General features: G+C 42.2%; 1 protein-coding gene across 1 annotated transcript in view; it reads right to left on the bottom strand.

Moving 5' to 3' along the window:
* Nucleotides 1-77: 77 nt before the first annotated feature.
* The window catches only part of LOC139913267 (roundabout homolog 2-like), an 87,534-nt gene continuing 71,587 nt past the window's right edge, over nt 78-16,024 (bottom strand). The window contains exons 16-28 of the mRNA XM_078286411.1: nt 15,493-15,617; nt 15,208-15,379; nt 13,805-13,981; nt 12,445-12,471; nt 12,237-12,276; nt 10,222-10,349; nt 9,282-9,554; nt 8,098-8,260; nt 7,285-7,533; nt 5,140-5,345; nt 2,818-2,982; nt 2,429-2,683; nt 78-136 (exon numbers count right to left, since the gene is read on the bottom strand). Of these exons, the coding sequence (XP_078142537.1) occupies nt 78-136; nt 2,429-2,683; nt 2,818-2,982; nt 5,140-5,345; nt 7,285-7,533; nt 8,098-8,260; nt 9,282-9,554; nt 10,222-10,349; nt 12,237-12,276; nt 12,445-12,471; nt 13,805-13,981; nt 15,208-15,379; nt 15,493-15,617 (2,039 nt within the window). The remainder of the gene's footprint in view (nt 137-2,428; nt 2,684-2,817; nt 2,983-5,139; nt 5,346-7,284; nt 7,534-8,097; nt 8,261-9,281; nt 9,555-10,221; nt 10,350-12,236; nt 12,277-12,444; nt 12,472-13,804; nt 13,982-15,207; nt 15,380-15,492; nt 15,618-16,024) is intronic.

Raw genomic sequence — 16,024 nt, 5'->3', positions numbered from 1 at the left:
TTCTCCGGCTTCATTCTGTCTCCTCTCCAGCCACCAACCTTCATTCTGTGTGACTCGCTGAGAGAAATCTCATTGCGCTAATAAACAAGGTGTCCTGGGACAGGCAGCGACTGCAGGGAGCGATGCTTCACAAAGACTCTGAAAGAGAGGCAGGAAGACACAAAAAACAACAAGGTAAAATCTGGGTGATGTCACTTTTTTCTTTGAAGACTTCACTCCCATGTGCAGTGGGGGTGCATATATGTATATGACAGTATACTGTATTGTTATCTGTGCAACTCAACAAAATTCACTGCATCTGTATTTGGATATAAATATACATTATATATATATACAGGGCTTGAAATTAACACCCGCCAACCCGCCAAATGCGGGTAAAGATTTACTGTGGCGGGTAACATTGTAAAGTTACTAGCCAATTTGGCTGGTGATGAACCAAGCTCTAAATATTTGAAGCAGGCTGCGGTAGAATCGATTGCGCAAGACCGCGAGTATACAAAGCAGTGTTGCCAACTTGGCGACTTTTCAGACCCCCCTGGCGACTTTATTTCTCAAAAGCGACTAACGACAAATCTGGCGACTTTTTCTGACCATGGGAAGCAATGTTAATGTGTTGAATCCCAAAGCATTTGGCAATAAATTGGTACGGCTGATGCCGGTTTGCTCTGCTTGCTTGTCTAATCCAGAGAGGTCTGACGATCACACCGTTTCCCACACACAGCGTAGCCCCCTCCCTCCGCTGAGAGCAGGGACTGTAGGATAGGGTCCACTTGTAATTTTCACCGGCGTACACCGAAACTGGCCCGGGTGGGCGGAGTCAGCACTTACATTAAAACGGGCTACGCCGCGGCGTGCATAACAAGTGCAGGATTATATTGATATGCAAATTATCATATGACGTCATCTGGCGACTTCTAGCGACTTTCTGAGCAGCCAATAGCTACTTTCCTTGGAAAAGAGTTGGCAACACTGAGGATAAAAATGAAAACAAAGGAGGGGAGAAGGCGAAAATGAGGACATTTAATGCCAAATGGCGATCGGGTCGTGACTGTCAAAGACCACGAAAACTGCGAAGAGCCACCTCCAGAGCTTGACAATCAAGCAGGCCAAGACAGGTGTTTTGGAGGACAGTGTCGCCATTAAGAGCCTCGTATTGATGAAATCCACACAATTTGAAATCAACGCAATTTATGAATATCAGTGAAATACTGTAATTTATAGATTTATTATGCTATATCTTTTATTTTTATGACTACTTATGCTTAAATTAACCGAGTGGCACTCATTATCTGGTTTATTTCAAGAAAAACATTTTGGCTAGTGGAAATTCCGATTGGCTGGTAACTTTAAAATCTAGTAGCCATATTGGCTGGTGATCAAAAAAGTTAATTTCAAGCCCTGTATGTGTGTGTGTATATATATATATATATATATATATATATATATATATATATAAAATAGTTTAAATAATGTGCTTTAGAAACACAAAACATCTTGTTTAACCCCCAACATGAAATTAATCATGAGCAAATCTTCTTGTTTCTTCTTCATCTTCTTGTTTTAATGTGGAGATCACAGGGCTACAATTAGTAAGGTTATCTTGATGAAAAGTAGAAATGAAGGTTTCTTTATATTAAGAATCTGATATATATATATAGGGGTCTTGAGGGCCTCTAGATATGTTGTGTAGATATGCGTTTATTAGTTTGACATCTCTACCTTACTTAGTTCACATACCTTTCTTACAGCAACTAGACGTAATTTACAGCTGCTATTGATATTCTGTCCAAAGAACTCTATCATCGCCTAGTTATGTACCAGTAATTGTGTGACACAATGTCCATATAATTGCATTTACTCTTATTTCTCATTCTGCAACTTCCCCTCTTAAAAGAAATGGCAGAGCATAAACTTTGCAAGTCTACAATTTTGATAGTCCCAATCATTTCATTACAGTAGCCCATTAATCTCTTTTGGGAGATAGTGACTGAATTGCTGTATTGTGGCGCTGTGACAACTGACTAGAGACAAGTCGAGTTATCTTGTCTCTCTCTGCAAAATGTTGGACCAGTGCCTCTGTGAGATCCACAATTCAAGTAAGGAGAAAGAGTACTGTATGTATGCTACTGGAAGGAGAAATGTGCTGTAATGTGCACTGACTGCACAATTATCGAATTTCACAGTTTCTGTATTGTTCTTTGTCTACCATAAATCAAAATAAAATAATCAAACGCATTTATACTATATCAAAACAAACAACCCAAAACCTAAAAAAAAGACTGCTGTGAAAAAGTTTCAGTAAAATCTGCAAATGTTTAGAACACATTATGGTGTCATTGCTGATTACAGTACTTGCATTCGGTTGCACCCCTAATGTGTAACCAAATGCACATTTCGGAGCGCGTCATAGGAGAGGATAAACCCTTACATTGATCCCTCTTCTCTGTGCTGTTTGTGGGTGGATGCCCGCTGTGGGAGGGATCTGTGCCAGGTCTCTGGTGGGTGCCTCTGCTCAGGGTGGCCCTGCTGGATGTTGTTGTGCCACTCCAGGAAGCCATATGCTGCCGCTCCAGCGTCGACACGGTAACCATGCACTCCTCCGAGGGGTCCGAGGCCGCAGCTGCCCACGAGCTGTGCATGCGGGCGCCCACGCTGTGCAGGGACTTCAAGGCTGATGCGTGGGCTGTTGAGTGGATGGTAGGGGAGGGTGTTCGGATAACACAGGATATGAATGAGACGCCATGATACAAGGCGCTGCAAGTATTTATGTTAGGAGATTCTTTGATAATTACTGTAAACAATATAACGCAGTTTTACCCTCTGTGTTGGTGTCTCTTCGTCTGGGCAGAGTTCCAACAGTGTCTGTCCGCGGTTTGAGGCCAGTCAGTGGCGCCCTCTTGTGGCCCAGGCTCTGGGTGCCCAGTGCACCGTTGTCTGTGGAGCCCGAGCTGTCTGAACGACACTGCTGGGAGTAGGCTTTACCTACAATGGGCAGGAGAGAGAGAGAGAGAGAGAGAGAGAGAGAGAGCGATATTGGAGAGAAAGATATGGCTAAGCATGCCTGAACAACCAAGGTCTTTGGCCCAGACACAGTGGGTCAGGCCCCGCGTTGAAGTGGCTCTGCAAACATGACATGGATTTATAGGGGAGTCAGAGATGTTGTGGAAGTACAGTAAAAGTGATGTAATGCAAATTCAAATTAAAGATATATTGTGAAAAACCTACATATGGCTGCCCAACATGTGACATCTTGCAGGAAAAATACACCCTAAAGATGATTCACATGCTACTTCCAAGATACTGGATATTTGTTAAAATGAACAACTACAACTCATGTCATGAAAGCTCACATAAGGGTTGAACCAGTACTCATGAATGTGCCATAAAGGTGGTCTTGTTCAGGGTTTATGAATCTATTATAAACTGGGGTTTGCGTACAGTGTTACCAAATGTATTAAGCAGAAACATACTACTCTCTGTCACCAATATTTCATTGTTGCACCGCTGAAAATAACCTGACCTACAGTTCAAAATCTTGAGGAAAGCATAGCTGATGGTTTCTCCATTCAATGATATGTTTTCCTCAAATCAGACATCATACAAACATTAACTACTGTGCCATTTAAAACGTTAAGCCACAACTGCAGTATGGCACACCCGGTGGAAATACTGTCACCACACTGGCTTTGTTCATGTTTTGATTAATTGGACGGAAGATAAAACTCACTGACTGAACTTTTAATACTTACAATATGTGACAGCTAAACATGAGACTTAAAAAAATGTTTGCATTGATAATGTTTTTTAGTCAAACTGACATTTATTTTGACCTGCAGTGGGCTATTAAAAGTGTTGAAAAAAAAAAAAAAAACGTATTCTCAATGCACAAGTCAATCTCTAGACTGGGCTTTAACCTCCCTAACAATAGATTTGCAGTCTAAAAAAGTACCATTTTGTCCCTGTGGGAGAAGCCTTCAAGTTTCTCTCTAAAGAAATGGTTTTCAGACAGAATCCTATTTATAATTGCATCAAATCTTAAATGTTAGACATGGCACTTTAATGTAGAGCCCCACCACAGTTCTGAAAAGGTTCTACTATACGTCATGATTTTGATGTCTAAGCCAGCGTGGTTTCATGTCACTTTTAAAAGGGTTCTGTCTGAAAATTTCTTTGACAAAGAATATTTACAGGGAGGAAAAGGGTACAGCTGTTTCAGATTGAGCTACATATTGGTGGAAAAGGGATTTTAGGCTATCTGAATAGCTTGGGGATAAAGTTCAGTTCGCCTACAAAACACCAAAGAAGTTAACTTGGAGTGTCTGTCACTGTCTCCATAAAGATGTTGATTGTGATCCACAATGTATCTGTCCTAAGAGACAACCCTAGGCTGTGTGAGTGTGTGCTTGTGTGTGTGTTGAGATTGGAGGCTCAAATGGGCTATTGTAAGCCATCAGACTGCACATTGCTTCCTGTCCCACCGGCCCCAGCCTCAAACAGCGCCTGTCTCTATCCAGGACCAGTTTCCACATTCATATGCTGTGTACTAACATACTGTTTCTGATCAGTACATATTTCTGTACATTGTTGTATCTACGTCGGTACATATCTCTAGACATTTTCTGAATGTACAGTATGCAACCCCCATCCATAAATAGGTTCTGTTAATGATGATGATAATGACAATGACAACAGAAAACATTGCATTACATATGTTTCACTTATTTCATACTGCACATTTAATTTTTGATATATTTTCACATATTTTTCATTCATTTTTCCTTATTTCAGTAAGTTCTGCTATTTTGCACACCCTCATAACTCATATAATAATCCATAAATGTTTTCATAGTTTTAATTTAGACATTTCTACTTAACATGTTCTAGTGTTGAAATTGGCAGTTGCATATATTTATATAACCCATTTTCTATATTCTTAGTTTACCTTGCTGTATCCTGTCATTATTTGCAGTTGCAATTACCCAATTTCACAGCGAGGGTGTTTCATCTTATATTAAGATGTCAGGTGCTGTAGAAATTATGTGGTGTTCACAGGCCAATTAGTTGTGGGTCTGCTTGCTTACTGTCAAGCTGGAGGTCTACTCATTTAACCAATCTCACTTTCCCCCATGTCAAACATACCTGAGCCCTCCAGGTTATCCACGCTGTGACCAGGAGTGTATTCGAAGCCACACAGATTCTTTGACACCACAGCATATCTTTCATCCTCCTCATCCTCATCGTCCTCAGACAGGAGGGTGGTCCCCAAGTCGGAGCCCAGTGTACCGGACATAAAGTCCATTGGAGGGATGGGGGTTTTGGGCACGTTTGGACTGCCCTTCATGTGCCTAATTAAATGTGGAGAAACATATCAATAAACAAAGAGAAAGATTAAAAATAGAAAATGGAGGCGAGCCGAAAGCGACTGCTGCAAAACAAGTTCCAGAGTGCAGAATCACTGCGTGTTCAGTAAGGTTGAGTGGCTGTGTGCAGAGACTGAATTAATTCTTCTTTTAAGCATCTATGAATGCCTGCAGTGATTTCACTGATTACTTTCTCTGTGCTGGTGTGTGTTGCGCTAACACAATGGAGTTGTAATTGGACTGGATAAAGGATATCTGGATGGGCAGGGCTGTCACCAACATGCCTGTTATCTCCCTCACAGCTGTCCTCCATGATGGCTCACGTCCCACCATAGAGGAGTTGCATGCATAATTACCAACTCTTATTTCCTGTTGTCAGTATAGCGTGTAAGACTAAACCCAGTCATTACGCTCCAACATGTGTCGCCACTGACTTGACAAGTTTTCCAAATGCTCCATCAAAGGTGTAATCAATGGAGAGCTGTTTTTATCGCTCTCAGGAAACAGGGACTGCAGGTTAGGGCTGACACATGTAAATACCAGCAGTACGAACCTCTCAAACATTGGCCATTGATATGCAAAACCCTAACTATCTACAGAATAAAATGAATAAAATTATAGGCTCTTCTCCCACTGTGCAAAGCAAACATTGCCTGCTGAAAGTATTCTGAACCAAATGCGATGGTTAATTTATGCATAAAAACAAGTGCCTGTGGTATTTGCAAAGAATGGCACAGAGTATGCACTAATCACTGCTTCACAACATAAATGGGATGTATTAAAAACACATAACAATTTACCCAATGCAACAAAATTAATTAAATTGAACAAATACATCCTTTAGCACAGCGGTTCTCAACCTGGGGGTTGGGACCCCCCAGGGGGTCGCGACAAATTTTGGGGGGGTCACAAGATGATTTATGGGATAGGAAAATATACAAATATATCTGAATTTATTATCATGTATTTTTTATGATTTTTTGCTTTTTTCTTGTGAAATACTGAATTGTTTTCAGGCTCTAGGCCTCCTCTGATAATGAATCAAATGAAACAACCTGAAAACACCATCACAACCTGTGACGGTGTTGCGAGTAAGCATCGCCTCGTTTTAAGGGGTCACGAGCCAAAACGGTTGAGAACCACTGCTTTACAAGTAAAGACATCAAGTCAGAACATCTTCACCTCATTCAATCTTGAGAGAGGGCTTTCAGGTGATGTAACACCCACTGGTCCTATTTGGCAATAGTGGCTGTGAACAGCTAATTGCATTTCTTCAAATTGGCTGTCTCAACAGAATTGAAAAGACTGGTGGAATTTCTGTGCCATTTTTGACAGGGAACTGATAACTTCACCACTGATACATTGATCAATCTTGTGTTTATATCATGTCAGCTTGTTAGCTAGCTAAGCTGGACAACCTTGTTGTAAACACACCTGATTTGCACATTAGCAAACATATCTTGTAGAAGGTATAGCGTTAGTAGCAGCTAGTCACATGTCAACATGTCAACATTGACATCGGCTGCTTTGCTAAATTAGCCTGCTGGCTAGTTAGCTAGCTAACAATGTCAAATAAGTCAGATTGTCTGAGCTGACAGTTACAACTCAGAGAGCTTTGGAGAGACTAGGAGCAGCTAGGCTAGAAACAAGAATTTCATCTGTCACAGTAACATACATTTGGAAACAAATGTACCTTATTCACCGTATTTATTACATTACTAAATTGAACTACCCACACCACAACAATCTTGTTCACGTATCTCTCTTTTTAGCCTGGTTGTTATATATTTAGCCATTATCTGCCACAGTAATTCTCCAACGGACCTCTTGATGGCCCTCGGTGGCATCAGACGTGGTTTCTGAGAGATTTGTGACAGCCACAGTGTGCAACAGTAAAGCCTCTATACAGTTTAAAGAGCCTCACCATGCCTGCTTGGCCACCTCGTATTGGTAGGCCCTGGTCAGCTCATCCAGGTGGGCCTGCAGAATGGACTGCATCTCCTCATGGTGGGCAGAGCTGAGAGAGGAGGAAGACGGCTGGCTGAAGGGAGCTGCCGCCGGGGAAGAGGACCTTCCCCTCAGAGGGGGAGTGGGACCTCGCTCCTCCTCTACCTCGTCCTGGTGGAGGTAGGTCTGGACGGACAGAGGTGGGGCCCAACTGTTGCTATCGTATCTATCATGTGGACAGAATGCCGTGCGTGATTATCATCATATTGACTAGTTGCAGAACAGATAATTGCATTCTTATGTAGAAGTTCAGGAAGAAGTTCTACATGTACAAATTCTGCAAAAAAAGAAAAAAAAATCGTCATTTTTTCATGTTTTCACATAATTTCAAATATTCTCCATCCTTAAACTAAATCTGTTCTAACTGATCTTAAATTGATCTTACTTACTGATCTTAACTTAAATTTCATGTATTGTTTTCTCCATTGGTAAGTAGCCCTTGTATGAACCTGATTTTCTACATGAGGAAAGCAGGAGTTCTCAATAATCAGTGTATGAACTGCAGAACGCTCCTTACCAATCTCTCTGAGGGGACACACACACACGCACACACACTCACACACACATACATACACACACACACACAGGGCGCAGGTGCAGGGTATTGTGACCTCTGTATATGTGTGTATTTCTTTGTGTTCAGGTACATCTGTGTATTTTTTTGTTTGTGTGTACAGTATATGCGTGTTCCAGCCAGGAGAGTGATTGATGAGATATGAATGTATCTTACCCTCCTCCGTGGTTCTCCGGGGGGTAACGGTCAAGGTCAACCTCGGTACCTGGCAGAGGGTGCATGGGTGGGGGGGGCAGGGGCATGTTAGCCCAACATGTCCCATTTGATTTAGAGGCCTTTGTTCCACCCTTCACCTTCTTTTTCTTCCCAGCCTTTCCACCTGAGGGTAGGCAAAGAGGGAAGGAAGTTTGGTCTTACCTACACAATACTGACAAATCCCTCCACAGTCTACTGTGCTGGGGGTTTTAAATGAGCCAATATTATTCTACACTGAATTCACACACAGACACACACAAAAGCACCACACACAGAGAGAGACAGCACTGCCTTGAAAGTTATCTTATATCTTATGCAGCTATCTTAACTTTTTCAATTCTGTCTCCCACCTAGTGCTCATTATTTCTTCTTTCTGTGTGCTGACAGAGCAGTAGGACATTTCTTAAAGAGGCATCAAAACCTGAGGCTCACCGCTTTAGGTTGCTCCCATACACTTCCCACACTTGCTCGCCTTTATCTCTCAGGTAAGGCTGACATTTCGCTGAGCACACAGCCCGTAAGCGCATAGCTACACAGACTACTGGCAGAGCAGTGACTACAATACGCCTCCACTACCGCGCTAATTGTATATATACATAACTCAGAACACCAAAGAATGCCTGCCCTCGCTAATCAAATTAATCCAAAAATATGTGGCGTAATTCTCTGACATTTCTGGGATAGAGAAGCTCCCAGGGCTGAGGGAAAAAAATGTGATGAAGACAGAGGAGTAATTAACAACAATATCCTCGGGGTCCATTTTCAGTGAATATGTAAATATATCCCCTCCCGTCCATTCTGTTCTTTTCCTGGCCCTCTTTTTATCCCTTGTAAAAACCCTATTTCTATTATCTGCCATTTTCTTGCTAAATCTCGCTATTTATCTTTTTTAATCCCTCTCTCCATTCTGATACTGGGCATCCAACCAGTGGTCCAATCCACGGAGATTCGACGCTATGCTTCAGGCACACACAGACAAGCATGCAAGACTCAAGAGATTCATACACATGTGCACACAAACACACATATTCACAGATAAAACATCAGTGCAAGCACAGGGACAGAGCCCTATTCTGCCTATAGACACACACCAACATTGAGCTCTATCTCGCGCGCTCCTCCTCTGATTCCCCCATGCCTCGTACCGCTGCAAGGGCGTCTGTCGGTCAGCGAGTAGCCCAGGTTGGCTATTTCCTGCTGGGCCTGGAGAGAGGCCTTCCAGCGGGGGTCTGGCCTGTCCACCGCCAGCTCATGGAAGCTGTTGGACTGCAGTATCTGAGTGGTGGCGTAGGGGGTGGGCTGACCGCCTCGCGCTGGGCTGCTGTAGCCTGCCTTCCCCATGAAGTCAATACTGCTGTAGATGGCACCGTCAGACAGCATGGTGCCCGTCTTCTCCACCGCAGCGGACGGTAAAACATCTGAGACAAGGGAGGAGTGTGACAGAGTGAGCGGGGAGAGGGAAAGGGGATCATGGAGAGATAAGTTGACATGAAGTTAACGATCTTTAAGGTCATTAACACTCCCTGCTGCTCTGGCACTCTGTATTAGTTAAACACAGGTCTCAAATGGACTTGATATAAATGAAAGTGATTATCTAGCACCGTAATTAGCATGCAACACGCTGTGGAAACCCAGTGTAATGCTCACAGAGAGGGACACTCAAACAGAGTTAACCTTCAGTTCTAATGAGCTTAAAGAACACACACACACAAACACACACACATAGAGACAGATACCTCAACTATCAGTCTTGTACAATCATACACCCTCGCAAAATGCACACTGCCAGAGCATGAGAAAGAATGACATGCAAAAGATACATGCAAACACTACAAATTTAAGCCAAATATAAGGCTTGTCAAGTTCAATTAGTAAAATATTGCCCTAAAAGGCTCTTTTAAGGCTTTTTTTGTGTACGTGTGTGTGTGTGTGTGTGTGTGCACACGCATGTATAATGTGCATGCGTGATGGCCTGTCACTGACCTTCCCAAAGGATGACTATCAAACCGACTGTCCAGGCTAGACTTTGCTCAAACTGTATTTTCCATCAACCCGGCCTTACCAGCCTGTCTCTATGTTTCTTACCTCCACGGCCAAAGTTACTGTTGCCCTTTGGACTCCCTAAGCCCCCGTTAGCTGGGAGGCTGGTGGAGGGCCAAGAGTCAGCCAACCAGGGGAGGCCAGGGTCACCCGCTTTCAACAGACCAGGACGACTGGGACAGGATGGTTTTAGAGAGATAAGGGAGGGAGCGATGGAGGGAAAGAAAGAGAGAGGGAGGGAAAGACAGAGAAAGAGAGACATAGTTAGATATCCAACCCAACAATATTACTCTTTTTTTTCTGGCTGCATCAACAACAAATTGGTGTGAAACCTCATTCAGCATATTCGCTCCGGTGGAGCAGCCCAGTGCACAGGCGACAATAAACAACAGAGAGACATAAAGTGGCGAGTCTATAAATCAGGCTTCTGCCACCTCTTAGACTCCACCAGCCCTAACTCTCCCTCGAGAAACACGGCAGGCCTAAATACACATTAAATCCACTTTAGAGCCCTAGCACAACAGAAATTTACATTTTAAATTGAGAATCATGGACACCCTCTGGCAAATCGGCTACAGTGGCGCACTGTCTCCATAGCAACAGAGACAGCAAAGCCCATTAGGCGGTTTAGGAAAGCTACCACGTCATTTTTGTCTCTGAACTACAACAGTCATAAAAACCTACCTCTAAGGTAAGGAAGTTGTGGGCAGGAATTCAGGAAAAAAAAAATATATATATATGTGACCGCATCCTATCAGCTGCTGGTAAAATGATAAAACAGTCACATGCCCCATGCACCCTGTTTGCATTAGTCTAATTAATGTGGTACTACACAAATGAATTTTCCACTGAGCCCGGCTCGCCAAGTGCCGAGGGAATTGTACACAGCTGACTTGTGATGGCTCAAAGGTGTTTAAACAATTATGTGAATAATTTCCAGTTTTAAATACACAAGCATATTCAAGCATATGCATACATTTACATACATTTACTTAGACACACATGCCAACACCAAATACAACACAATAACACATTTGTACGCATACAGTATGTAAACACACACACACACACACGCACACACACACATAGGGTTTAGGCAACAAACAGTTTATTTTTAGTATATTATTTGCAACATTTGTTTTGGCTCTGGGCTTATCTGCTTGCTTAGGTGTGACAAAGTGGAGAAAGGGAAAGGGAGAGAAAAGAAGAGGAGCTTCATTCTTTCCCTTTCTCCAAGGCAAATTCTCCTCATACAGTACTCTCCTTGCTTCATTACCTAGTGATACTCGGTGATATTTGGTGTAGGTATGCTTCACTCTCTGCCAGATAGAAGGACATTCTCATGCACACCAAGTGGCGTCTCAGGGTCCAGCTCCTTTTTGTTATATCCTGACATACTACCCATGCGCTCTAACAGCGTGTGCCAAGCCTTTCAACCAGCAAATTCATCACCTCTCCCCTCCTCCCGCGACCTCTCACTCTGCCAGCAAGCTCAGATGAACTGAGAGAGAACCAGTGAACAGGAGAACAGTACACCTGCACTAATTGGCACCTCTAATTTCAAAGGAGTGATTAATGATTTAATCAACTGTTACGTCAATGCACATGATGCACGGAGATGAGTAAGCAGAGGAGTGTTGGAACATGTATGGAAAGTCCATTCATCATGAAAGCACCATTCATTTTATGTATAACAATGAGCCCTTGCGGCATATAATCAGACCCACCAGGATTTCGGGTTGTTTTTTTCTGATTATTGTGGCCTAAAATGCTTGATTCTGCAGCAGCTTTTCTCAAAAATTGCAATACAATTTGCAATGTTTTGTGTGTTTTTTTGTGCAAAAATTGCGTGAATCGGTGAAAATTGCAAAAAAAAACAATAATTGCCATTTTTTACAAAAATGAGATTTTCTCTCCCTCTTCTCTCTCTCTCACACACACACATACACACACACACACACACACACACTCTATCTCCCTCTCCCTCTTACCATAATGCTGGCCAGCAAAAGCTCAAGTTGTAAATTTCTCTATTTTTACAAGATAGTTTAAATTCTCACCTTCCATTTCTAATGAGGCCTCTGTCTCTTTGGAATGTAACTGCAGTCCCATTGAAGAGAAATGATGGAGGAAAGAGAAAAGATTAAACTGTAATAAAATGTGCAAATCTGCTGCCATCAATCTGCATGACTGGTACACTAGCTCTATCAAGCAGTGTGGGAAATTAGTGTTATATTTCAAAATCTAATGCAAGATGTAAAGACATACCTGCGCGAGTAAAGGTGAAGGACTGGACTGCAATTCAAAAACACAAAGACTGTTCATATTAATAGCTCATGGACATCGTAGATTAAGGCAAGTATCACGTTAGCATCAAAAAACATGGACATACACAGATATCAAAAAGATGCAGCATCGTACATTTGATCAGAAAATTCATATTTGCCCCGGATGATGAAATCTGAAAAGTCCAGACTCATCCCTCTGTTTCATCTCTATGTTTGTTTGTTCATTTATTTGCTCATCCATCACTGGTGATCTCAGCGCTGGGATCAGATTCTGATGAAACTCGGGAGAATGACGTATCTCACCACTGCATTCCGGCATTTTCAAAAGTACGCTGATTGGCCCAAGGGGGGGCAGTACAATTAAAGGTCAAAACAAGGTGACATATTTGTCACTGTTTGGCCCAGAGGGATCTGCATCATTAATGGGGGACAACATGTTTACTTTTACTTTGTTTTTTTATTGAAATACAAAAAATATAACTGCAGTATGGAGGTTATCTAGTGGGATGTCAAAAAATGAGGCAGGAACATTGGACTGTAGCCTATATTGGGGAAGATCTGAGTTTTATTCCTAAGTGAAATATTTACCAGTTGATAAATGTGACACCTACATAAAAATTGAGCGCTGGAATGAAATAGTTACTATTAATATTGTTAAAGTTATTCATTACCTGTTTCCTTGCAAAATACAAAACATTTTAATTTAAAACATTTTACAGGCTGTAACCTTTTTTATATTGTAAATAAGTAAAACATTTTTTTTTTTCCTTCCTAAAATGGAAATGTGATGTTTTGGAATGAAACTCTCCAATTTGTTTTCAGAGAAGGGATCAGAGAAGCAGCAGTCGATCATGTAAATCCCTATTGAATTAGGTAATCACTGCAGTCTCTCCCCAAATCACAAGTATTATGAAAGCGGCAATACACATTACTATGATAATAGCCCACAGCTATATGCTTGACCCGCAGAGGGATAAGGAATACTTCATACCTAAATCTAGACACATTTCGCCTTAATGTGCAAACAACACCGGCCATGGTCCGATAATGGAAGGGGATGTTAAATTACTTATCTCGGATGAATGTATTAGTGTAGAGGTGCAGTTCTGATGGGACTCTGTTCCCAGCTGATGCACATCAGTGCACAGTGAATTAAAGTAAATAGGGCCTATTTCCATCTGTGCTGAATATATTTCCTGTGTTCTGCGTTTATGCCTTAGCCAGCCCAAATGGAGTCACATCTGTGACGACATCAACTTTCATTGGAGAGAGAGAGAGCGAGCTACTGTGCTGTGAGATTCTGTGTTGATGCAGAACCATGTAAATTGATTTTTTTTTACCTGCGTAGTTGCTGAGTCCCTTCCTCTTTTTCCTCCTCCAGTACAGCCAGGCACTGAAGCCCATGAGGACAATCCAGCAGGCTCCTCCCAGGCCGGCGATGAAAGCCGGCTGCTTCACCACGTCTGAGATGCTGTTGTTGCCCTCCGTCCCCGTCATGACGTCCCTCAGCTCTGCACCTGGGGGCACCAACACACACAAGAAAGAAAGAAAGAAAGAAAGAAAGAAAGAAAGAAAGAAAGAAATGAATGTTTGAAGGTCCATTTAATTATTTTTTTAAAGGAGTCACCATGTAATATAAATAACAACCAACCTATAAAAATAGTGAAAAGGTATCTGACATAATATTGTATCTATAAAGGTCAAAGGAAAGAAAGATTAATATGTTAAAAAAAAATCATAAAAAACAATAGAATGAAATGAAAAACACAGTGTCAAAACCATAAAAAGGAGTATTTGTCTACTTGTGTATATTTGTTCATTTGTTTAGTTAACCTTTATCTAGGCAACTAAAAAAAAAAACAAAAAAAAAAACATTGATATTTACAATGACAGCCAGGCAAAAGGCAAAAGGTCTTTTGATGGGGTCAGGGGATGGAGATTAAAATAAAAAGAAAACATGGAGCATAGATCAAACATCAAGACATGGAACACAGAAACAGTCAAAGGATGAGACAATGAATAAATAAAAGCAACAGACTGGGCAGCTGTGGTAAAAAAGGAAAAAAAAAAACCAACAACAACAGAGCATCAGTGCATCCAATATGTAGGCAGAGTTAATCAATTCAGCAGTGCACTTATCAACTTGAGCTGCAAGACATGAGATTGACAGAGCAGCTCTGACAGAGTTTGATTTTCTGTTGCGGCTACTGTGCTGTGAAATTAGATTCACAGTCTCCAGCAGGAAAACCCCCCCTATCATTAAGCCTCAGTCCGCAGCCCAGTGTTTCCCTTTCTCTGCCCGTTAAGGGTGTTTTTCCCATATATCAGTCAAAAGTCACAGATGAAGAGCATCTGGCCTGGGCTCTGATATTGATTCTGGGCTCATATACTCAGAGCATCCTTCAGCTATTTGATAAGATGTGATAGGCTGATAAGCTCCCCTCAATAACACTGTCTACTTTGTTAGCGCCAGCTGCCCACATATTGAGGAGGATTATTGATATGGCTAACAGCACTTGGCACAGTGTTACCAGACACTACACTAAATGAAACGCTATTGATTTCTCCATAGACGTCTGTGTCGCAAAGCACAATCTTCTCTCTCCAAGCGCGATAAATTGATAAATCATCTTTCCAGACCCCAATCTGTGATGGAGACCTGGGTACCCCACTATTAGGTCATTTGACTTGACTCCTGCTTGTTGTGTGTGTGTATGTGTGTGTGTGTGTGTGTGTGGATTACCCAAGATGATGAGTTGGGGTGCGCTCCTCACTCCCACCCCTGCGCTGGTGCCTGCAGCCACCTCCACACGGTACTGCACTCCAGGCTGCAGCCCCCCCACCACCACTGAACGGATGGTTGCGTCCACAGTTTTATTGACATGAAAGCGTGTCTCGTTGGCCAAACACCAGATCTGACACAGACAGACAGGCCAGACAGAATTCATTGTAAGAGTCGGACAGTATACTGCTGAAATTATTCAGCGAGGTACAGTACAGGTTATTGTATGTATAGCCCGTCTTCTACCTTGTACTCCTGGATGATGCCATTCTGGTGGTCAGAGGGCGGAGGGTCCCATGACACGCTGATGGAGGTGCTGTTGTGGTTCCCTACTGTCAACACCGTCACCTGCTGGGGAGGAGCACTGGGTGCTGATGGGGGTGATAAAGGGTAAAGAAACAGAGAAAAAACCATCAGGAAAAAAAAAGATTTAGCGTATTCTAGTTTTAAACAGAAAAGGGAGTGTCTCCTGTCTTTATTGTGGCAAGAATGAAGGCTTTGTCTCACACACTGCCTCTATTCATATTTATAAAGCAAGCCAGAAAATACACAGTATTTTCTGAGCCAGCATGGCAGATTGCTGCTTTTCTAAACAAGCAGGGAGAGAACTGTAGTTTTTCTTACTTTCCTCTCATATTTTAATGGTAAGACTGATTGCATAGCTGTGATGCACAGGAACCTGAACAAGTGGGACTATTCCAGTTTGGATTGTCAGTTTAAGATCCTATGAGTTATTGCATTGTTGGCTCTCCAAGTTATACAGACCAAGCACTTGGGG

The sequence above is a fragment of the Centroberyx gerrardi genome, chromosome 11 (genome assembly GCF_048128805.1).
Source record: "Centroberyx gerrardi isolate f3 chromosome 11, fCenGer3.hap1.cur.20231027, whole genome shotgun sequence".
Taxonomy (NCBI): domain Eukaryota; kingdom Metazoa; phylum Chordata; class Actinopteri; order Beryciformes; family Berycidae; genus Centroberyx; species Centroberyx gerrardi.
Note: the sequence above shows the minus strand (reverse complement) of the source record. Positions and strands in the feature narration are given on the sequence as shown.